This window comes from Uranotaenia lowii, chromosome 3 (genome assembly GCF_029784155.1).
Source record: "Uranotaenia lowii strain MFRU-FL chromosome 3, ASM2978415v1, whole genome shotgun sequence".
Taxonomy (NCBI): domain Eukaryota; kingdom Metazoa; phylum Arthropoda; class Insecta; order Diptera; family Culicidae; genus Uranotaenia; species Uranotaenia lowii.
Genome location: NC_073693.1, coordinates 123,666,695 through 123,691,680, shown reverse-complemented (window position 1 = coordinate 123,691,680; position 24,986 = coordinate 123,666,695). Strand labels below are relative to the sequence as shown.

The window sequence follows — 24,986 nt, the reverse complement described above, 5'->3', positions numbered from 1 at the left end:
TCATTTTTCTTAACATAGCTTTATTTAACAAAATTCAGTTCCTTCAATCCGTAGCCAATTGTTACAACATTTCTATCACTTTACCTAGCTCAAGTTCTTGCGATAACGGTATTCGTGAACCGCACATTCACACTGGCCAACGCCATATTCCTGTTGGCGCCCACAAAGTCCTGCAGGGTACGAACTGAGGTGGCCGCTCGGCGATCGAAAGGATAACCCATTGGGCGACGATCCGGGTAGAGGCGATCCCGCAGTCCACAGAAAGAGTGCGAATCGTTACAGTCGACGTTCTCATCGAATTCTTGGTTAACGGTGTCACCGGAATAGTCGGAGATCATAGCAAACAGATCGAATTGCATACCCTCGGCAGTACCCTTAGGGATCAGCAAGTGATGAGGCCAGCCGCAGTTGCAGAAGCGATACACTTCGGTTCCCGGTTGGTTTGAAGGTGCAGCCGACCGGAAGGTACGTTCGTACGGAATGGTAACACTGGATTGTTCCGATCGACGGACGATGTTGTTGACTCCGGGGTTCACTGGAAAAAAAAGTGTTTGAAGGTAATCAAGATACGTTAATTTTAGGTCATGTTCAGGGAAAACTTACAAGTAACGGTGAATTTATCCAACTCGATCATGAGAATACGTTGCTCCTGGTAGGTCAGTGGGATGTTACGTTCGTCCGTTTTAGGTCCAATGAAGATGCGACAGGTTCCTCGACGCATCGATCCGCTAGTGTTGTTAACTGCGATCCGGAAGCTGAACGGTGCGTGCTGCAGATGAGTGAAGGCAGCAAACACATTTCCTTGAGGTCCAAAATCAAGCCCGGTTGCCAAATCAACCTGGGTACGCTGCCAGTAGGTCAGCAGAACATTGGGTGGGGCATTGGCACGGTTAAGTTGAGCGGCCAGCGATTGGATTTGGATTCCGTTGTAGTTCAACTGATTGGCCGGATACGGCTGCAGGGTAGCCTTGTACCGGTGGAACATGTTGTCAACTTCGCTGTGCAAACGATAGAAAGTGGGATCTCGCATAGCGGTTTGGAACTCTCCAACCACGCCGTAGCCCTCCAGGAAGCGGTTCTCGGGATCGTGGCTGTAGGCAATCACGTTGTGCAAATCGCCGTGGTAACTTCCGTAGTATTGGCTGTTCACGGAGAGCGAGGAAGGTTCCATGAGGTTACCCAGGATGTCGATACCGGTAGTTTCATCCAGCGGCATGCGTTGTCCATTGGCCTAAAGAAAAATTATCGAAAACGAATGAAATTTCTAGCATGATTTTATGTTTATGCAAATTATACCAATTAAGAGAAAAACTTGAACGAAAAGTTTATATCAGAAAATGTTTAAGAATATTTTTTTCAATTTCGTGTACTACGAAATTAGTCCAAAATATAAAACCTTAAATGTCTAATACTCACAAATATTCTACAGAACAGAGATTGTTACAATGTATAACTTTGGAATAAAAATATTTCGTTATCAGATAAATTTCTAGGCAGCCTAATTATGTAGTCGGAAAAGAGCCGGAAAAGCTTTTTGTTATTTTTAAACGAGGGATTGGATTTCAATTTTTGTATGAAAAAACACACTTGTTCGGAAATTGGACAATTTTTTTCAATATTTTCCCTTCAGATCCAAAATTTTTTTTTTGAAGGCATTATAGGAAAGTTTTTCAAGAAATTATAGGAAAGGTGGGTGTGGATAACGCTCCTTTCACATTGATGAAGGACAACATTCTTTGCATCCTGGAGGAGACGCCGACTTATCGGCGGATGCAATATAAGCATCTTAAAGTATGCATTCATGGGGGATATTGTAAGAAGCGGTCAGCTTTCTTTGCGACAGATCTTTACTGAAGATCAGTCAGCTGATGCGTTCACAAGGGCGTTAACGAGGGGGCAAAGCATGGTAAGCTGCTCAGCGTTCTCAATTTGCGATTTGAGGGGAGGTGCTGAAACTTTTTCGGAACCGATGCGGACGAAGTTCTTTATCCTTGCCGAGGAAATCTGCTGCTCCGTCGGCAAAACCGAAACAGTTTGTTTTGGTTCTCCGTTTGTTTTGAGTCAATTCATTATTAAGAACAATTCCCAGAAAATATTTGTGTAGCTATATATTCTTATGCTGTTTTGATATACGTTCCACATACATTACAGAATGATCGAATGAAAGTTGAAAAAACAGCATTTATCTACCAAAGTGGCGGCAATAAACATATACCTATAAATTTCATTTCTTTCTAAAGATTGTGCTCGCATAACCCTCAAATCGTTGCCAGCGACAATATTGTCCAGTTCTCTCATTGGCCAATATAACTCAATTCCATCCCATCTGATTTTTATTTGGCAATCTGGATGCACTGCTAGTTGTAATAAGAACATGACGATGGTTTTCTCATTTGAAGTACCGCGCGAGCTCCCGCAAAATCATTTCAAAATTTAAAAAACATGGCGGACTTTCTACCATGTCCGATTTAAACTGACTTCAGACGACATTTTATACGGTCTTTTCACTATGCATTTGGAATTGCGATTCACAACATCATTTTAAACGACTTAAGTTGTTATTTCTGATACGATTTCACGTTTGCTGGGAACTATCATGCCAGCCCAGATGGCCAGCCCACTGGCAAGGTTGAAGCGAATTCATCGTAGAGCCTGAGTTCTTTTCTGGAAGTCTAGATTCCTTGCATTTTGCTCGGAAAATAGTTACTACAGAAACGATCAAATGGGCAATCGATGGTTTTGCTCAATACAAATCTCCTGGAAGTGACGGTTTATTTCCAGTTTTGCTTCAAAAAGGTTTCGATCTTTCAAACACATATTAAGAAAAATAATGATAAGCAGTTTTGCTCATGGATATATTCCTAAACTTTGGCGGCAGATAGCCGTGAAATTCATCCCTAAAGGGGGACGATCATCATACGACGAAGCCAAAAGCTTTCGTCCTATTAGTCTAAGTTCATTTCTATTAAAAGCACTTGAACGTTTAATTGATCATCATATCAGGCAAGAATGCCTTGCCCAACATCCGCTTAATGCGACACAACATGCATACCAAACAGGAAAATCAACATTAACTCTTCTGCACAACGTAGTACATAACATTGAAAATAGTTTTTCACAGAAAGAATCATGTCTAGGAGCATTTCTTGACATAGAAGGAGCATTTGATAATGTCTCGTTTACATCAATAATGGATGCGGCACTACTTCATGGAGTGCCTAGTGTTATAACTAACTGGATTAGCGCAATGCTAAGTAACAGGAATCTTCATTCGTCTTTAAGACAGGCTTCAATAACAAAAGTTAGCACACGTGGTTGCCCACAGGGAGGTGTACTATCACCTCTTTTGTGGAACCTAGTTGCAGACGGCTTGTTGAGAAAACTCAATGACCGTGGAATACCAACCTATGGATTCGCAGATGATTATCTTCTGCTGGTAAGAGGTTTGTGCATAAGCACATTATTTGATATAATGCAACAAGCTCTGCGCTCTGTTGAACGATGGTGTTCTCATGTAGAACTTTCAGTTAATCCTCTAAAAACTAATATGGTTTTATTTACTAAAAAACGTATCACCCGCGGGGTGCGCCCTCTGCTGTTTTATGGTTCCGAAATCACCGTGTCTAATCAAGTTAAATATTTGGGTGTCATTCTTGACTCCAAATTAAACTGGTCTGATCACATCGAATTCAGAATCAAAAAAGCATGCATGGCCTTCGGACAATGCCGACGTGCAATCGGAAAAAACTGGGGACTCAAACCTAAACATATTCACTGGATTTATTCCACAATAGTAAGACTAATTCTGGCCTATGGGTGTCTAGTGTGGTGGCAGAAAAGAGAAGTTGTAACAGTTCGGACTAAACTAAATCACCTTCAAAGAATGTGTCTTTTGGGGTTGTCCGGATCGTTCACTACAACTCCTACTGCAGCACTAGAGGCTCTGTTTTCTATCAAACCTCTACACTTGTTCCTAAAACAGGAAGCCTTCTCATGTGCTTTTCGTCTACAGGCAGTTGGTCTCTGGCTGTCAGGAAATATCGAAAGATTATCGAGTCATACAAATGTGTGGCCTGAATTAGTTAGATTAAACAAATTTAATCTAGCGCCAAACGATTTAACACTCTCGAGTAGTTTTCCCTACATGGGGTTTAAAGTCAAATTTCCTTCTCCTCAAGAATGATTATCAGGTTTCGTAGAGGACCAAATGTCCTCTCATATTGTATTCTATACTGACGGTTCATTATCAAACGGCCGTGCAGGTGCAGGAATTTACTGTCACGAGTTGAACATAGAATATGCTCAACCTCTAGGAAAATATTGTACAGTCTTTCAGGCTGAGCTATATGCTATTATGTATGGAGTGCAAATTGCACTTCAAAAGAAGATTATGTTCAGAACAATTTATTTCTGTTCAGATAGCCAAGCAGCTATCAAATCACTCAGTGCTTCCAGTTCTAGATCAAAACTGGTAATCGCATGCCGGAAAGCAATCGAAGAACTTGCTGAAGGCAATGGATTAAACCTTCTATGGGTACCCGGACATAAGGGAATTTTTGGAAACGAATGCGCCGACGAACTCGCTAGAGCTGGGTCGGAAAAGGAATTTTACGGACCAGAGCCGGCTGTCCCAATATCACCATGTTGGTTCAGAAACCAAATTCAAACTTGGTCCTCTAACCAACATGAACGATACTGGGAAGAGTTGGACACTTATCGTCAAACTAAATTATTTTTAGAAAAACCATCTCCAATCATATCGAGTTACTTATTAACTTTAAATAAATCTCATTGCAGCATCTTGATCAGAGCACTCTCCGGTCATTGTAAACTCAACTATCACATGCACAACATTCAGCGTGCTGAATCTCCAGTATGTGGTAGTTGTGAATCAGATGTGGAAGATCCCTTCCATCTTATATGTAACTGTCCCTCATTTGCCAGACTACGTTTTCGTACTCTGGGATCTTACGCTTTAAGCGAATCTGAGTTTAAGAAATTAAACCTAAAAAACATTCTATCATTCCTTACCGAATGTAGAAAAGAGCTTTAATGCTAATAATCCCTAGTGGAAAGGCTTTATGCCATCTTAAACAGATTGAATTTATTTCTTCGTTTTATAGGTTTTTCAGGTTTCTCAGGTAAATGATGAAATCTTGGATAAAAAAGGCTAGGCACAATTTTCCCGTATGTTTGGATAACGTGCCGCTATTAAGCCTACCCCCATTCTGATACCTGATACCTGAGATGCATCGGAATACTTATTAAGAAATGAGTACTTACTCTTTTAGGGAATACAAGTGTAGAATAGTGACATAATAGCTATCGTTAATATAAATATTAGTTATTCCTGACAGCACTCTCCACATTTTTTGGGGATGTTGAAGCTCGAGGTACTCGAGAATTTTTGAGCAAAGAGATCACTGATTCTGCAATCAGACTTCGCAGTGTTGCCATCCTGAAACATTTGAGTAGGAATACCAGATTCATTCCGCTGACTATGTCTATTTGACGAGCAAACTTGAATAAAGATAATTTTTGGGATGAATAAACCAGTTGGTTTAAAATCCCAAAAATAAATTAAGATAATTTTATTCCACCACTGAAACCTGTGTTGAATTATTCAATTTGTTTATTTGTAAACTCAATCAACAGACCAAGTATTAAGATATATTGACAGTTCTACACGAACACCACCTCAACAAGAGGCCTCAGCCCTAACCTCATTTTCCGGTACTAAAATCGATAACCGATACACAGGTGTTCGTGTTTTGTTTTTTTTTTTATGATGTTCAAGGGTGCCAAGTGTATTGGAAAATGAACATATTTTTTTCAATTGTGCTGTAATTAGAAAACCCTTTTCATGAGAACAGTGAACTTGCAACTTTCTTTTAGATTTCCATTCGAATGTGAAGTCAAACGCAACAGTTATCTGAACAAATTGTCAGCTGCATGAATCGCGCAGTTCAATGATGTAGTGAATTATGTTTGAATATTTAAAACAGTCAGAGCATGTAGGCGATTATTTTAAGAGTGAACATAGAAGTAAACTGACTTTTTTGCTTGATTGATTGATTTTGCATTCGTTTACGCTATTCAGAAACAACTCTTTTTTTTGTCTACCAAGCAGTATATGGAAAAAAATCAGAGATGTTTTTAAATTTTTGTACGTCTCGGTGGTCGAGTGGTTAGCGTGGTAAGACGGTAATCGCTGGTCCACTGATGGCATGGGTTCGATTCCCATCTCGGTGCTGGGTGTTAAATGTTAATATTAAGTTGTCCACGTCATTTATTCAGTCTGTAAAGCCTAAATCGGCTAAGACGGTGTATGTCTTTTTAAATCACCTTTAAAATTAATTAGAGGAAGGTGAAAACACTACTGGCTCCGTAGTTGTCCAATCGAATGGGAACTACAGATAAAGGCAGCGATGCCACACTTACCGATTTTTCGGTATTTAAACCGATTTTTGACGAAACTTTTGACCAAGAATCTGTATATATTAAATACTAATTTTTGGCAAAACATATCGATTTTTGAAAAATTCGTTCAGACAAAAAAAATATTTTCAAAATTCAGTTAAAATTATTATTTTTTTCATTTTCTTTTATTTCGATATAATCCTAGTGTCTTCAATAAAATCGTGATAGGCAGCAAGTCTCAGTGTGATCGATAGGATCTTTGTCTTCTATGACTTGAGATCGAATCTTTATCATCGGATAACATGATAGATTGCAGATTAAACTTTAAGACTTAAATAGATTATATCTTGAAGTTGTATGTTTAAAACTTAGGAACCAAGATTAGCTCGCTCGGGATAAATAGCGTAAGTCAACAAAATCAACAAAAAAAATTCGAAGTGCAAAGAATATAAGAGCTAATTTTGATTAATTTTGGAGCGCTGATTCCAGAAATTCATTGAGTTTTTTTTTTGTCTGCTCGTTTTTTCGAGCTATCTAATTCATTAAATAAATTTAGGCACTTTTTGGCAAAGCTATTATACATTACAAATATTCCAAAAATGAAGTTTCTCTCTCAAAAATCAACATTTCCAAATATTGTAAGCAATTTTGATTTCTGAGAAAATAAGAACATGTAGTTTTCCTTCCTTTTTTTTAAATCTACCAAAAGCGGGAATTTTGACGAAATTGTAGAGAAACTTTGAACTAAATTGAATTTTTGATATTTTGAAAACCATAAGCCGAATCGTTTCGCAGTTCTTATTTGTCAAAAGGTTTGTATTTGGCACGCCAAAATTTCCTAAAACCAGTTATTAAAACGTAGGCACCAGAAATGCTGTTCCCCTGTGAGGAATTCAATACAGAGAATTATGAATCACAAAAATACTAAATGATAATTGTGTTTAGAGTGAATAACAAAATACAGCCGCATTGAACTGTCTCTTTAACAGAATAAAAAAATAATGTTTTGAAATCTCGATACTATCAAAATAGCATTTTTTTCAACATTCTTTCAAAAAACTTGGTTTTAAAATCTTCTGAAAAAAAAATCGGTATTTATACCAATTTTTGGAATTTTCATACCGAATACCGATTTTTTCGAGCTTGAATATACCGTCAACTGGGGCAACATGCAACAATTTTCAACTTCAATGGCTTCTAAAATCTTAATGCTTACAGATAATCGTAGCTCTTGTACATCAAAAGTTTTAAGATTGATGGGACACCAAACTGACGTAGTCAGAAAAATTATTGGTTTTACCAGTTATTTTTAAATTTACAAAAACATGCGATTTTTACCCTACTAAGAAAAAGGGGTTAGTTGCAACAAACTCTGTAATTAATAAAAAATCAAAAGAAAACGTCTGAAAATTTAAAGTTTTTGATTCATTTGTGATGTCATAACGCATAAAGCACCAATTGCAGTAATTTTTAGTTTTGTGCGCATCCAATTTTTAATTTTTTCTGTCAAAAATGTTTTTAAGAAAAAAGTGTTAATCTGCTGCATACATTTAGGGGTATAAAATTCTACAAAATATTCTATTAGCTCAAATCATGAAAATAAATCTTAGAATGGATGAAATTTTAATGTTAACAAACGCATAATGCAAAACAATCATATCCCAGCATATGGAAACGCGATTTATGAGATTTAGTTCCGATTTGCATTTTGTTGCATTTAGCCCCAGACAGCTTACTTAATTGTAAAAATATTTATTTAAAAACATTTGGCGATTGTCCGAGAAATATTTATACACCAATAGTGTTGGTATAGTATAATGAAAGCAATATAAAGTTTGTAGGTGATATCATTAAGCCAATCCGTCATACTGTGGAAAGTTTTTTATGGCATCGAAAAATGTAAAAATTTGTACATCTTTTGCTCGATTTTTTTATTTTTCAATTACAATCAAAAACTTTAAAAAACTTTTTCATGATGTTAAAAACTATGCATCATCAATTTGTTATCATTCAATGAAAACTTAATTACAGTATATTGAAATAAAAATTGAATGAGTGTTGTGGTATACAAATGTTGCATCTAACCCTGCTTTTGTATGATGCCCCGTTTGACGGTACCGATTTTACAGATTTTAACTGAAAAATTTTGGTAACTAACATTCAAACCGTGTTCTGAAAAATTATACTCGAAACATTAAGGAACTTAAAAATGATTAAGTTGTAGACTTCAGTTTCCAATTGTTACTGAGAATTAGCTGGTGAAAATATGATATTTTTCGATTTGGTTCGGTTTTTCTTTTCGGTCTTTAACCCTTTTAATACCTTACCAAATCGCCGCATTTGCGGAGGTTTACAAAAAAAAACAATAAAAATTAAAATAGGAGTGATATTTACAAAGGCTGGTAAACGGTGGATAATGTGCAACACGAGACCCCATAGTGGTCATATCACCTCTTATTCACAACTCCTATCTCTACCTCCCCGCGGTGCCGGCTGGGGTGCGAGTAACCTAAGCGGAGATCGGGTACCCAACCCCGGTGGATGCTTTGGTCGCATGCAGACTGAGAAGGTGGCAGCACGCGTCTGTTCCTCAGGTCAGGGGCGGCGTGCAACAACAACCGAGCGTCTGTTCTCCAGGTCAGGGGCGGCTCAAACAGCGTCTGTCTTGCAGCAAGCGGCTGAATTTATGAAATGCGGCTCCCGCCAGCTAAGGCCAAGATGGCAGCCCCATCGCGGGATAGGGACTTTAGGCTAACAACCTACTGCTCCCGATTTGAAATTGTTACGGAATCCGAAAGAAATGACCGACCTGGAACTTTGGCGACGACTTTTAGCATGAAAACACGGACACGAATTGGAACTTGGAATGTTTTAACCCTTGCCCAACAAGGCAAACTGGAACAACTTGCTAGAGAGGCTAGCCGCCTCAAGCTTGAAATTCTGGGACTGAGCGAAGTCCGTTGGCCTAATACTGGAGAACACAAGACACAATCCGGGCAAGTCTTGCTTTACTCTGGCATACGAGGAGAACATGCTACTCGGGAACGAGGAGCTGGTTTCCTGTTAAGCCCGCAGGCCTACGCGGCCCTCATTAGATGGGAACCGATAAACGAAAGAATAATCGTAGCCAGATTTAGAACACGGGTTAGAAACCTTACAATGGTCCAGTGTTATGCGCCAACTGACGTTGCCGACTTGCAGGAGAAAGAGCAGTTTTACAGTCAACTGAACAGCGTGGTTGAGAGAATTCCGAAGGGTGACATTCAAATCCATTTGGGCGACTTCAACGCAAAGATTGGCTCCGAAATTAAGGACCTAGAGCGCATCATGGGGCGCCATGGCCTAGGACAGATGAGCGAAAACGGAGAGCTGTTTGTAGAATTTTGTGGCAACAACAACATGGTGATCGGTGGATCGCTCTTCCCCCATCGACCAGCACATAAGGTCACTTGGGTATCCCGAGATGGCCGAACAGAAAATCAAATTGACCACATCTGCATCAGCCGAAAATGGAGAAGGAGCCTTCTTGATGTCCGCAACAAGCGAAGCGCAGACATTGCATCTGACCATCACCTCGTCCTTGGCGAGATACGACTGAGAGTTGCACGTGTCCAACGGCGCGAGGAGAAAGTCGGGTGTCGATACGACGTCCGCCGGTTGGAGAATCCAGAGGTGAAAAGGGCATACGTTGAACAGCTAGAATCCCGAGCCTCGGAGCTGCCGACAGACGGAACAGTCGAAGAACAGTGGTGTGGAATCAAGAATGCCTTTATCACGACGAGCCATGGTACTCTCGGTAAAGTTTGTGGAAGAAGGAGTGAATGGATGTCGGATGAAACTTGGAGGATGGTCGATGATCGGAGAAAGGCGAAAGTCGGAATTGAGCAGGCATGTACCGGGTCAGCCAAAGCAGCCGCCCGCTTACGATATGCGGAGCTGGAAAAGGCAGTTAAACGAGCTTGTAGACGAGACAAGAGAGCCTGGACAAACTCCCTAGCCGAAGAGGGAGAAAGAGCCGCCGCCGATGGAGATATCCGATTACTTTATGACATTTCTCGCCGCCTCAGTGGTGCAAGGACTAATGCAAGAATGCCGCTAAAAGACCGAGCAGGTCAGTTATTGACCGATCGAACAGATCAGCTCAAACGATGGACTGAGCACTTCGAACAACTCTTCCGAGTCACGAATAGCGATGGCCAACAGAATCTGCAGCTCGAAGCGCCAACAGTAAGTCGCATAAATGGCGTCAACTCGGAAGCGCCTTCGCTGGCTGAAATAGAAGCGGCTATCAAAAACATGAAATCCAACAAAGCACCTGGGATCGATTGCATCCCTGCTGAAATGCTGAAAGCCGACCCTGCCCTATCAGCACAAATGTTGCACCGTCTTTTCGCTGACATCTGGGATACTGCAACATTCCCGGCCGACTGGATGCAGGGTATCCTCGTAAAGGTCCCAAAGAAAGGAGACCTGACAGAGTGCGGTAACTGGCGAGGCATAACGTTGATCTGTACAACCCTCAAAGTACTCTGCAAAGTGATTCTGAACAGGATCCAGGAGAAAATAGACGCTACACTCCGACGGCAACAAGCTGGATTCCGATCTCGACGATCATGTGTGGACCACATCACAACGCTACGAATCATACTGGAACAAATCAACGAATTCCAGGACTCTCTTCTGCTGGTGTTCGTTGATTTCGAAAAAGCATTCGACCGACTTAACCATGAAAACATCTGGGCGGCTCTAAGGCGACGAGGGGTCCCAGAGAAACTTGTCCATCTCATCGAAGCACAGTATGAGGCATTTTCGTGCAAGGTCTTGCACGACGGTGTCTTGTCCGAACCAATCCCGGTAACTGCTGGAGTGAGACAAGGATGTATTCTATCACCGCTACTTTTTCTAATCGTAATGGATGAGATTCTGATTGGATCGATTGACTGTGCACCGAACCGAGGATTGCCGTGGAATCCTTCAACAATGGAGCAACTGAACGACCTTGACCTGGCTGACGATATTGTTTTGCTCGCCCAAACACAACCAGATATGCAGAGCAAACTCGACGACCTCACCGAAAGTTCCAAGGCAGCAGGTCTCAAAGTCAATGTCGGAAAGACCAAGTCGATGGAGATCAACACAGGAAATCCCTCCAGTTTCATGGTAGCTGGGCAACAAGTTGAGAAAGTGGAGTGCTTTTTTTTTTTTTTTACTTCAATTCAATTTATTGAGACCGAAGAAGTTTGAAAAAACTGTTGACGGACCCCCGACGGTGATACATTTTAAGTGTAGTGTGTGTTTGCTTTTTGCTTATCTACTACTTAAAACTATTCACTGTTTGCTGCCTTAAGGTTAAAGGAAAAGGAAGGATTCGGGATTGAGTATGTAGAAGGAAGGGTAAAGGATGGATTTAAGGGTAATGCTTTAATTTCCCACGCCAGGTTGCACACGGTAATGTATCTTGGTTGCACACGGTTGCACAGTTCCAGTATCTTGGTAGCCAGATAACGCCTGATGGTGGTACCAGAAAAGACATCGAAACACGGATCAGAAAGGCCCGATTTGCGTTTGCGAGTCTCCGAAACATCTGGTGGTCACGCCAGATCTCTCTACGAACGAAAATCCGAATCTTCAACTCAAACGTCAAATCCGTATTGCTGTACGGGTGCGAAACTTGGTGCACATATGCGGTAACGACGCGAAAACTGCAAGTATTTGTAAACCGCTGCCTGCGGAATATCATCCGCGCTTGGTGGCCTGGCAACTGGATCTCGAATGAGGAACTACATCGCCGGTGTCATCAAAAGGCGCTGGAAATCGAGATTCGGGAACGTAAGTGGAGATGGATTGGGCACACGCTGCGAAGAGATGAAAACGAGATTTGCAGAGAGGCGCTAGATTGGAATCCAGAAGGTCATCGAAGAAGAGGCAGACCCAGAAATTCGTGGCGGCGAAGCCTAGCCGCTGAAATCCGAACTGTCGACGAGAATCTTGACTGGGACCAGGTGAAGACGCTGGCTCCGGATCGTCAACAGTGGAGGTCTTTTACCACGGCCCTATGCACCGGAGGATCGGCGCGGGATCATTAAGTAAGTAAGATATTTACAAAATTCAGAAGCAACGTTGTGTACGGAGAATGGTGAATATAAATGCACTTATTTTATATTTTTAACTTTTGGAATATAGGTCTCATAACATGAGCAAAATAATGCATAGAAATCAAACAACAATTTATCGTCATCAGGTGTTAAAAGGGTTATTTTAACACTTTTAGATTTTTTCGCTACTCGCCAGATTCACGCTCGATTTTGTCACGATTTTGGTTTCGATTCTATCGCACATTTAATGTAAAAAATTCATTGAACTGTTTATACATTTTACTGAATAGATCTTAATAGTGTCTCAAATGGTCGTTTGGAATTTTAAAACGTGTTTTTGATCGACATAAGTATTTCAACGTCACACTGCGTGTTGAGTTGATAATGTGCCCTGCGTTGTTTGTGCTAGGTTAGCCGCTCTAATATTGCAAATCTGAAGCATGGGTTTGAATGCTATAGTGACTCAAAAACTTTTTTTTAAGAATATGGTAAAGAGGGGATTATCACATAAAGGTTATGTGAGGCTTTTCAAGCCAAAAACTTGTTTCGAGTAAATACAGTTTCAAAACTCTGAGTTGCAAATTCACACATGTGCACAACCCTCTGAGTGCAAATTCACACATTTATAAAAATGGTAAACTTTTTGTTTAATCAAAAGTGTGAAAATAATAATTAAAAACTACAAAATTTGCCTCATTTGAAAATTGACGACGATCAAAAATACAGTTCTTTTACACCGTTGCATTGAATCTCGGCTTAAAAGAAATCGATATAAGATTGAACGACTGTTTTCCATGAAATAGCATCACTCAATGAAACACTTTATTAAAATAACACTATTGAATTGATATTTTAGATGTTTTGGCTTTGAAGAGAAATCGATAGATAACTGTGGAGAAGAGTATTATAAACTAAAGTTGATTCTTTGTGTAAGGTAAACTTCTATCTATTATATAAAATTCTCTTGTAACGGTGTTTGTAGTACTACTCCTCCGAAATGACCCAAACGATTCGAATGAAATTATTTTTAGAATATTCTGTAGCCATGCGAATCGGTTTATATCGAATAAAAATTACAGAAAGTCGCATCAATTGTCCGCAATAATTAAATTTGTAGTTATTTGAATCAAATTAAAGTCATGGCTATCACTTTTTCGAGGTTTTCTTTACTTTGGGCGCCGGGCGGGCAGTTTGTTTTTCGTCTCTATGGTCAAGGCGTCGCAAGCAAACGTCGTAGGAGGTTAGTAACTATGGCATAGCATACTGTTTAGTGAGAATTTTTGGGCGCGCATTTCTCAACCAAGCATAATTTCGATGCATGTGGAGACCACATGAAGCCTAGATGTGTTTTTTCTTCTTGATTCCTAGATCATTTGTACAGCACATAGGTATGTAGTAATGAATGACGCCCATATGTGACCCAGATTAATATTTTGCCGATCAAATCAAAACCATTCAAACGATTTAAAAAAATTAAAACTTCAATTCGTGTTATTTCAAGAAGGAATTGTTGTCTAAATAATATGAATTTAGTACTGATACGTATGAAATAATGGTATGACTCTGTGCGGACATTCCAAAAAAGAAAAGTGGAAAGACTTGGTTTATATTCCAAAACGCTAGAAATATTTTTCAAACATGTACAAATGTGCTTCACAGAAGTTGTATCATGCGCCATTAAATTTATAGAACAACTAGCAGACCCGGTAAACTTCGTCTTACCATTTTAAACTTGGCGTCTATTTAAATTTTTTTTCGCTGTTTGACTTAAAAAAAAGCATCAAATCTTGAGTTGTTAATCGTCTCGCTTTCTTGAACATGTCCTAGTTTTTAAACATATCCATCTTTTCCGTTTGCTCGAATTGGCCCGCTCAATTATATCGGAATCAAATCTAGGAATTTTAACTCAATTCTACGGGTCTTTTAACTGATTATTCAAAAAATATCTCCAATAAATTTTACATACATCTTACATGAATCCTTTTCATTTACATTTCTTTGATTCGGATGCTTTGAATATTGCCGAATGATATCAGGTATCAGCTTCCCGTTGCAAATACGATTTTTTCAGCACTCAACGTTACCATCAAACTTGGCAGACCTCTTGCTAAAAAAAATCCACTCTTTATAACTTGTTCCATAAATAACATATGTTGATTATTTCTATGTTTCATTTATTGTATACAATTTAGTTGATTGACTCCGCTTTGCTCGAGTTCACTTTAAGGTTTAAATCGAAATCAAAAATTTCTCATTTATTGGAATTTATTGCATATGAAACTTTATGGAAGAAGAATTTTGAATATCGGGACAATTTTTGGAGTGTTTGCTCAGGCGGCATCCATAAACTACGTAACGCAAAAATTGCACTTTTTTGACCCCCTCCCCACCGTATGTCACAAATTGTAACGCTTCGACGTACCCCCCTATGAAAATTACGTAACGCTGATAATTACCCCCCCCCCCCCCCTCATGGTTTTGAATACTGATTTTCGAAGGTAAAAAAATATTCAACATAAATCTTTTAACGTTCTTCAAAACGGAATTAATATCGATCTATCCAAATCGCTTCTTAGTACTCATTGATGATAACTCTCTCATAAAATAAATTGATTGTATTGGTATGAGTTGCTCTTTGCTTGTAAACTGATGATCTACCTTGTTTACTTTAATTTGTTCAAGAAGCCTAACTTGTTATGCGAAATATATTTCATTAAGTAAAATTCGTCGCAAGCATCAAAATTGCATTTTTTGAATAAATTGAGAAAAAATAGTGAAATTTACGTCTTAAGGCTGAATTGAGTTCTAGGGGGTAAATGAACCTAAATTTAGGGGTTTTTTTCAAAGTTTATTTCACGGATATTTAATACACCTTTCAAAGAGGTCTATTTCAGAATCTTTAAAGAGGAAAGATTACAAACCAGTTTCAATCATGTTGAAGTTTACAATTTTTAAACTGATTTTGGTTTGCATATCATTCTGCCAAAATTGCATGACATAAAAAAGCTGCGATTAAACTGAAATTTTTAAGGAAAAAATCGTTACGTAACGATGAGCATACCTCCCCCCCTCCCCTATGTCACAATTCGTAACGTTCGAGCTAACCCCCTCCCCCCCCTAGGAGCGTTACGTAATTGATGGATGCCCCCTCAATATTCTGCCTAGCGCAGCACTTTTAGCTCCCGAGTAGCTTTCGTTGGTATATTTTTTAGAACTGAAGAAGGTTCACCCTTTTTTTTTAGCAAAAAATGTTTATTTAATCAAGAAGTCTTGATTTATTGGGTTAATATTCAAAGAAATTTAAATTGGTTTTGAAAGGAGAAAAGATATGATTAAATTTGTTGTTATTCAACCGAATTAAAGCATTTTTGTCTTCTTTTTTATCCTTAAATACATACCTGCCAATTCAAACCATTGTTGTCTGATTTAAAATTTTCCTAAACAGTGTTGAAGGTGATTTGCGATTCTGTTTAAGATTGTGTGATATTTTCAAGATTCAATAAGATTTAATTGGAACGCAGGTTTTAAAAAATTAATTACATAAAAAAGAACTAATCTTTCAAGGCTACGATGATTTCATGAGTACATTTTTTCCTGGAAATTTTCATGTAAATTTACCTCGACATTTAAAAGTTTTAAATATCCGTTCAGATTTAACACTCGGGATACCCTATCTGACTATTGTAGAGAAAAATTGGAAAATGTTTCATGACTTTGAGGCGCATTGCCACTTGTTTCACCGTGTGAAATGACAGGAGTTAATATTATTTTCAACACTTTCAGGTCATAACAAAAACTTGTAAAAAAACAGCTTCTGCTATCAAAAAAATTATGCTTCTGGAATATCAATCACAAAAAAAATGTCAACAAAAAATCGAATCTAAAGTCTCACCTACGTAACCAAAATATGTTAAATAAAAACACACATTTATGTTAAGTACGTACTTGAATTCTGTGTAAACAAACAGGGAACCTGTAAACAGTTTTTGGTGAACGATTTAAAAAAAAAGTTAAGTTTATTGAGTCAGATTGTTTATTTGGGCCCAACCATTTATAAATTTAGAAATCATGTATACAGGCTCTTGTTCAGTTCATGTGTCTGTTCATTTGCAACGGCTTTTGTGGTTGTTCTATAAATTTAATGGCGCATGATACAACTTCTGTGAAGCACATTTGTACATGTTTGAAAAATATTTCTAGCGTTTTGGATTATAAACCAAGTCTTTCCACTTTTCTTTTTTCAAATGTCCGCAAAGAGTCATACCATTATTTCATACGCATCAGTTCTAAATTCATATTATTTAGACAACAATTCCTTCTTGAAATAACACGAATTGAAGTTTTATTTTTTTTCAAATCGTTTGAACGGGCAAAATTTGATGTTTGATGTTTGATGGGCAAAATATTTATCTGGGTCACATCTGGGCGTCATTTATTACTACATATGTGCTGTACAAATGATCTAGGAATCAAGAAGAAAAAAACACATCTAGGCTTCATGTGGTCACCACATGCATCGAAATTATGCTTGGTTGAGAAATGCGCGCCCAAATATTCCCACTAAACAGTATGCTATGCCATAGTTACTAACCTCCTACGACGTTTGTTTGCGACGCCTTGACCATAGAGACGAAAAACAAACCGCCCGCCCGGCGCCCAAAGTAAAGAAAATCTCGAAAAAATTGAAGGCCATGACTTTAATTTGATTCAATTTATTACAAATTTAATAATTACGGACAATTAATGCGACTTTTTGTTGTTTTTATTCGATATAAACCGATTCGCATGCCCACAGAATATTCTAAAAATAATTTCATTTGAATCGGTTGGGCAATTTCGGAGGAGTACAAACACCGTTACAAGAGAATTTTATATAATAGATTACAAAATCCGTTGCAAATGAACAGACACATGAATTAAACAAGAGCCTGTCCTTTCAAATGGATTATATAGGATTGATTTTCATTTAAAGGCCGAATGCAAAAAAATGCAAACGTTCATCATTTATAAAAAATGTATACATGATTTCTTAATTCATAAATGGTTGGACCCAAATAAACAATTGACTAGATAAACTTAACTTTTTTTTAAATCGTTCACCAAAAAACTGTTAACAGGTTCCCTGTTTGTTTACACAGAATTCAAGTACGTACTAAACATAAATGTGTGTTTTTGTTCAACATATTTTGGCTGCATAGAAGAGACTTTAGATCCGATTTTTTGTTGACATTTTTTTGTGATTGATATTCCAGAAGCATAATTTTTTTGATAGCAGAATTTGAATTTGTTTTTTTTTTTTTGATAAGTTTTTGTTATGACCTAAAAGTGTTGAAAATAAAATTAACTCCTGTCATTTCACACGGTGAAACAAGTGGCAATGCGCCTCAAAGTCATGAAACATATTCCAATTTTTCTCTAAAATAGTCAGATAGGGTATCCCGAGTGTTAAATCTGAACGGATATTTAAAATTTTTAAATGTCGAGGTAAATTTACATGAAAATTTCCAGAAAAACGAATGAACTCATGAAATCATCGTAGCCTTTCTTTTTTATGTATTTAATTTTTTAAAACCTGCGTTCCAATTAAATCTTATTGAATCTTGAAAATATCACATAATCTTAAACAGAATCGCAAATCACCTTTAACACTGTTTAGGGAAATTTTAAATCAGACAACAATGGTTTAAATTGGCAGGTATGTATTTAAGGATAAAAAAGAAGATAAAAATGCTTTAATTCGGTTGAATAACAAAAAATTTAATCATATCTTTTCTCCTTTCAAAACCAAATAAAATTTCTTTGAATATTAACCCAATAAATCAAGACTTCTTGATTTAATTAGCATTTTTTGCTAAAAAAAAAAGGGCGAACTTTTTTTTGGACATGATTTTGATGAGAATATGGATATAAATAACCACTGCTTCCAAATGTGAGGAAAGTGAAGCTGCTTGAAAGTGGTTTGAAAAAAATCATCTCTAATGTTTTTATTTCTTCAGTTCTAGAAAATATACCATCAAAAGCTACTCGGGAGCTAAAAGTGCTGCGCTAGGCAGAATATTGAGCAAACATTCAAAAAATTGTCCCGCTCTTCAAAATTCTTCTTCCATAAAGTTTATATGCAATAAATTCCAATAAATGAGAAATTTTTTATTTCGATTTAAACCTTAAAGTGAACTCGAGCAAAGCGGAGTCAATCAACTAAATTGTATACAATAAATGGAACATAGATATAATCAACATATGTTATTTATGGAACATGTTATAAAGATTGGATTTTTTTTTAGCATGAGGTTTGCCAAGTTTGATGATAACGTTGAGTGCTGAAAAAATCGAATTTGCAACGGGAAGCATCCGAATCAAAGAAATGTAAATGAAAAGGATTCATGTAAGATGTATGTAAAATTTATTGGAGATATTTATTGAATAATCAGTTAAAAGACCCGTAAAATTGAGTTAAAATTCCTAGATTTGATTCCGATATAATTGAGCAGGCCAATTCGAGCAAACGGAAAAGATGAATATGTTAAAAAAACTAGGACATGTTCAAGAAAGCGAGACGATTAACAACTCAAGATTTGATGCTTTTTTTAAGTCAAACAGCGAATAAAAAATTGAAATAGACGCCAAGTTTAAAATGGTAAGACGAAGTTTACCGGGTCTGCTAGTAAATACATAGAATTATCAAAACTGATTGATACAAACCCTTTAAACTACTAAAGACATTAGAATTAAAAGTTTAAGATAGTAAAAAACCTAATGTTTGCATTATTTCGCCAAATTCACGGTTTCGCTCTTTTCACGGTGAAAATCGTTTAACTTGCAACTTCTATTTTGTTAAAGTAATAGAATGTTTGAGCCAATATTCCGAACATCAATAAATTATGCATATAATTGAAATTAAAAGTTATCCATGTGTAATTGAAATTGCGTTAGAATTTGGAACTTCGGTTAAGGGTCGGTATCTGCTTATGAGGTGAAGTCAGAGATTCGTCGTTTACTTCAAGTAAGGTTGCCATATTTTTTTCTGGTTCGTATTCGGGCCGAGCAAATCCTGCCTATTTTATTTATAAACCTAGCAAAATCTGCCCTATTGTTTTCAAATTTTTCAACCCAAAATACGAACAATTTCCGGCAAATTTGGTTAAAACCTAGAAATTATTCAACATAAATCGAGAAAAAAAACACCTGAATTGGTACTACAACACTTCAACAGATTTTAAATCGTATTTTAGGTTCCAGAAAATCGTTCATGATTATTTTGATGAAACTTGCTCTGAAAAATTCGTATTTGGACGCAAAAAGAAATATCTTCATTCGAGATTTGGTTTGGTTTTGCAAATAAAGTTAATAAATCTGGGCTTTATTTGGGCTTTTTTTTAACGAAATCTGAACAACCGGGCCGGACCGGATGTTCCCTATTTTCTTTTTCAAATATCCGGGCAAATCAAGGTAAAACCAGGAAAGATTTCTTTAGAAAGCTTTCTAATCATTAAATATCTAAATAGAAAAAAAAACGGTTCAGAAAAAAATAAAGTACATTCTCAAAATGAATAAACTTTCAATATATGCCTAGCATATCTACGAGCGTTGAGGATTATCTTCTAAGGTATGTTAGAATTTAAGATTTTGGACCTTTATTGCCCTTTTAAACGAATATTTGGTCGGGTTTGACCAGCCCGAACTTAGCGTCATTGCCATGAGAAAATTTTGGAACAACAAAATTTAAATCTCATTTGCAAAACTGAAATAGCGTATATGATTGACGGAAATTAGGAATTAGTAAATTTTTCGGTTTAATTCAAAAATTATAATCTACACATTTATTAAAGGTTGAAAACCGTTAAATAGAGCTTTTAGAACGGATTTTTCTGTTTTCAAGAATCGGGAATTTCCTGTGAAAAATTCGAGAAAAATGCGGGAAATCAAATATTGAATTTGAGTGACCATTCTGCGTCTTATTTAAACTATGAAAAATACTATTTTGAAAAAAAAGTCGCATTTGAAAGATTTTCTGTGTTAAACAAATGAATTCAAATTGAGACTTTTTAATTTTTCCTAGTGTAGATCAGTGAACTTTGTGGAAGTTCTCCAAGAAAAAAAAAGTGGTACATTTTAAGGAAAAAGCGGGACGGTACACAGAAAAAAATTTTGACAATCACGTGTCATTGAAAATGGTGACCTGTAAAATAATACAACCTGTGATTAAAAAAACATGTATTTTTAAATTGATTTTTTGAAAAATAAATAAACACTCATTCAAAATTACAGCAAATGTCCTGTAACAAAAAGGAGCATGACATTTGCCATAATTTTACAGTTCGAAACTAAATTACGTGTTGTTGAATTACAAGGTGCTCAATGATTTTCAGTTGCAGATCATAGAAATTCAAGTGCACCTGGCATCCCTGTTGGAAAAACGTCAAAAATTTGCGCGATGACGACCGTTTTTGTTTTTATTTTGTCTTGTTTAGTTTCGATTCTTTTTTGTGCTTGACCAACTTCGCAAAGGATCCGGTAAACGACGTCATGGCGGCTGCGGAAGTGAATTGCCGTTTTTGTGCCGACATAATTCGAGTGACAACCATTCAAGGACAACGGATTCAAGGGGAAAAAAATGTTGCCTTCGACTTAGAACGAGTTTTGAAACTATCTACCGGTGGTTCCATGGTGGAGGCCGGAACACAAGCGAAAAAAAGAATCAAATTATTATTTTCGAACTGTATGTCTTGGAAGGGGTAAGTTTTTTGAAACATTTTTAGAACCCAATTAACCAATTTCTCCACTCTATTTAGATCGTCATCTCAAAAAAATACAGCGAATTTGCCCCGGTGAGTTTCCATAAGTATGAGGAATGTTATCAACCAAACCGTTGACAGCTGTGCTGCAGTATGAGCCCGATTAGCGCTATATTTCATTCGATCCGTCGGGCAAAACATCCAGAAGGTTTAAGTTAAACGTTCAGCTACCCGGCGCTGCAATCGGGATCGATAAATGCAGGCGGAACCACCGAGTTGCTCAATTTCGATTCCTGGTCTGTGCTGCTCAAAGTCTGCATATAATTGAGGTACGTGTTATTTTAACCAATTTGCCTGATATGTAGACATTTTAAATAATGTTTTTGACTCCCGGTTACAGGTTTGTTTTCTTTTTTATTAGCTTCCAAACAACGGCTCACTTCTGTAAGAATTTGATCGAACAGGAGATTAAGTACCTGCTAAAACAAACGGGCTATATGAGGTGTAGCTCAAGAACATCAAAGAAAAGTTGTGAAGCACACGACATTATTGAGTGCATCATCAACAAACAGCTGAACATATATGCTTTGTTCAATTTTGAAGTAGGTAGTACTGTGCTCAAAATTAATTTGTTTATAATATTAACTTTTTTTATTTAACAACTAGATCGGCTGAAGGAGGTGAAGGTGCACCAGATCTACATTACTTTACTGGCCACCATCGATATTGATCCAAACCTGGTTCACACGTTCGGTACTTTGTCCAGTGGCAGCATCAGCTTGTTATGTGTGACTTTGGTTTTATAATGTATCCCCGTTGGACAGGCTACTTGTAGCGAATGGAATTCGAATCAAAATGAAAAATCGGAAAACGATTTTCGAAAGAGTTTCAGTGATAAATATTGAAAAGCTTAAATGTTCACATTAGTCATGTGAAATTTTAACGGTGATTAGAGCTATTCCGTATTTTAAAAGAAATTGTAGATAAGGAAATTATGAAGAGAAATTATTGTTAACTTATACAAACTCAGGTGGAACAGATTTAGTGATTTAGATCATAGCAATTATCATAAAAAATGTGAAAGGATTGGTTTGTATAAAAATAAAGTAATTTAAATTCAATAAAAACTATCTGATGATTACCAAATGAAATAAATTTAATTTCCTTACTGAAATAAGAAAAAAAATCTATGCAAAAACGTACATGGTATAAAATTTTACAGGCCTGTAAGTTTAGATCAGCCTGTAAAAAACATGAACACTGAAAAATAAATGACACGTAATTTTTTTTTTCAACCTGTAAAATTACGGTAAATGTCCTGCTCCTTTTTGTTACATGATATTTACTGTAATTTTACAGCTTTTAATTTTTGCTGTGTAGGGCATTCAACAAAAAAGTGGGACATGTCCCGCTTTTGAGGGACGGATGGCAACCCTAACTTATGCAGAAGCCGAGTGGCAAAACATTTTAGACAGCACTCTCCACATGTTCTGGGGATGTTGAAGCAGTAGCAAAGGTACTCGAAACAATTGAGTTGGAATACCAGATTTATTCCGCTGACCAGCTTTCAGAATGATTTTGAATTGGGCTTGAGTTTACGTTGTATTCGGAAAATATAATTTTGTTAACGGAGTTCAGTCTTCGATATATGTACATCCTTAGTTTGGGAGGATTCGAGCTTATGGTGATTTCTGAGGTCACATCTCTTCTCCGTCTCCAGCCTACGCAGTTCTTTCGTAAACTAGGGAGTCCGAAAATTCTTAGAAATCGTGCACTTTAGCACGTGGTGCTCGATAGAGTAATTTAAGATTTGCGAAAAGGTTTAAGTCGCAGCATTACTATTCAATAAATCGAGTTCAGATTTCCAGTCGATGGTGACCAGGATATAGGAAATCCGCTTTCTAGATGTCGAGATAGAAAGGTGCTAATTTTTCGACAGAATGTACAATCCAGTGACCTCGAACGAGACCAGTAAAGCTGGATGATGCTGGACTGCCTTAGCGAACGGAACAGGGGTCAAATCGATAGCCGGAACACGAGACCCATCGCTAACAAAGCAGAGATCCTACATTCGGCCGTTTTCGTTTGTAACTCTGTTAATTTGACGCAAGGTCGCCGTACTAGAGAGTCTAGTAAAAAATTTAAACTGCTGGAAACAGTTGATTTTCAGTGAAAGTTATCTTCAGCCGCAATCATTTTTTAATGCATTCATGGGGGTTAATGTCACAAACAAGCACCTGAACCTGTTCAATGATTTAAAATTTCATATCCGAGCTAATAGCCAAGCCAAGCTAAACCCTCTAAATAAAAGACTACCTCAAATAATAACAACAAAAATTTCCAAAAATTCTTACCGTTACATAGTATCCACCATCGATGCTCTCGGCAATCCGAGCTCCCCAACGTTCCAGATCGCTAATGGTGAAAATGACATCGTCATCAACACGGTTAATGTCCCGCAGCACCTGATTTTGAGGCCGTGGTGGGAAAGCACGCCCATTGGCACTTCTGATAATCTTGGGGAAGTATCCTTCCGCCAACGGTTCTCGCAGGTTGTTGAGCGGTCTAACGCGAGCCAATCGGGCGCAGAACCGTTCCACATTGTAACGGGCAATCAACTGCTGATGCATGTAGTAGAACAACTCTCCGCGACGATCCTTGCGCACAACCGCATCCGGTCCCTCGCCAGGATACACCAAATGCCAGTGCCAGTGGTGCAAATTGACACCGATATCCTCCCGGAAGTAGGCTAAACGTTGTTCTTCCTCGCGATCCGATGCCGTGAAGTTCAACGGGATGTCAATGGTCATCTGAGAGTGGAGAAAAATAGTCGTTAATCCATGAGAATTAGAGTATAAACAGTGAAAAGGACACTCACTCGATTTTCCTGCTGCACGACAGATCCTTCCTCTCGCAGTTTGGGGAACACAGCTGGATCGACAAATGCATCAGGGAACAGCTCCAAGAACGAGGGCACGTTCAGATCATTGGTATCCGGACGGTGTTGAATGGCCACAGCCAAAGCATACTGGAACAAGACCGGATTGATACGATCCCGAGCATAGGCGGCCGCGCTCATCAGATTTTCCACATTACTTTGCCCAATGAACAGCTCGATCAACTGACCTGCAATCTGACGGTGCTTTTTGTTGAACAGCGAAAATCCTCCGCGACGATCAATAGCCTCAGCAAAAGCAATGTTGGGAATAGCGCCAGCACGCACCGGAATCCGGGTATCAGCGTCATTTCCGAATCGGCTCTGCAGACTGGTTCCAATTGGGCGGTACCTTTCGGTGAAAAAGTTCTCCGGCAGATCGATGACCGTCTTACCATCGTCCTTGGGGTAGAAGGTTGGTTCGAAAGGCCGCTGCAGCAAAGCCAACAACTTGCGATTTCCAGACATTTTATTGTTTGTTAAAAAAATCCCAGCCTAGCTGAATTCTCAGCACCGATCCCGAATCAGTTCTGCGAGGGAACTGTAGTTGAATGATATCGATTCAAAGCAAATTACTAGCTTTATATAGGAGTTCGTTAGAAATGCAATTGGGCAAATTCGCGGTCATCCTCAAAATTTGTTTTGATCAACCAAATAATTTGTTTTCGATGCGGTTTTCGGTGAACTTCTGTTGCGGTTTGTTTGGGATCGAGCGCAATTTTTGCTATTTTCGTTTCTATCGTTTCATATGCTCTCGACGACGAATATGAGATATCGGGTAGCATTATCTAAAGACGCTGT

At 37.9% G+C, this 24,986-nt stretch overlaps 1 protein-coding gene across 1 annotated transcript; it reads right to left on the bottom strand.

The window, feature by feature from the left end:
* LOC129751142 (phenoloxidase 8-like) lies at positions 1 to 24,728 on the bottom strand. Its single transcript, XM_055746460.1, has 4 exons — positions 24,129 to 24,728; positions 23,605 to 24,060; positions 604 to 1,231; positions 1 to 535 (listed from the first exon to the last, which is right to left on the bottom strand). Exons 1-4 carry the CDS (start codon positions 24,651 to 24,653, stop codon positions 90 to 92), a joined length of 2,055 nt encoding a protein of 684 aa, XP_055602435.1. The 5' UTR covers positions 24,654 to 24,728; the 3' UTR covers positions 1 to 89.
* Positions 24,729 to 24,986: the final 258 nt, after the last annotated feature.

Bases quoted from the DNA above. Each gene is read 5' to 3' on its own strand.
- LOC129751142 (XM_055746460.1), bottom strand. From the start codon at position 24,653: ATGTCTGGAAATCGCAAGTTGTTGGCTTTGCTGCAGCGGCCTTTCGAA. The intron at 24,061-24,128 runs GTGAGTGTCCTT...CTCCACTCTCAG, and splicing joins TCGTGCAGCAGGAAAATCGA to ATGACCATTGACATCCCGTT. The intron at 536-603 runs GTAAGTTTTCCC...TTTTTTTTCCAG, and splicing joins GGATAAATTCACCGTTACTT to TGAACCCCGGAGTCAACAAC.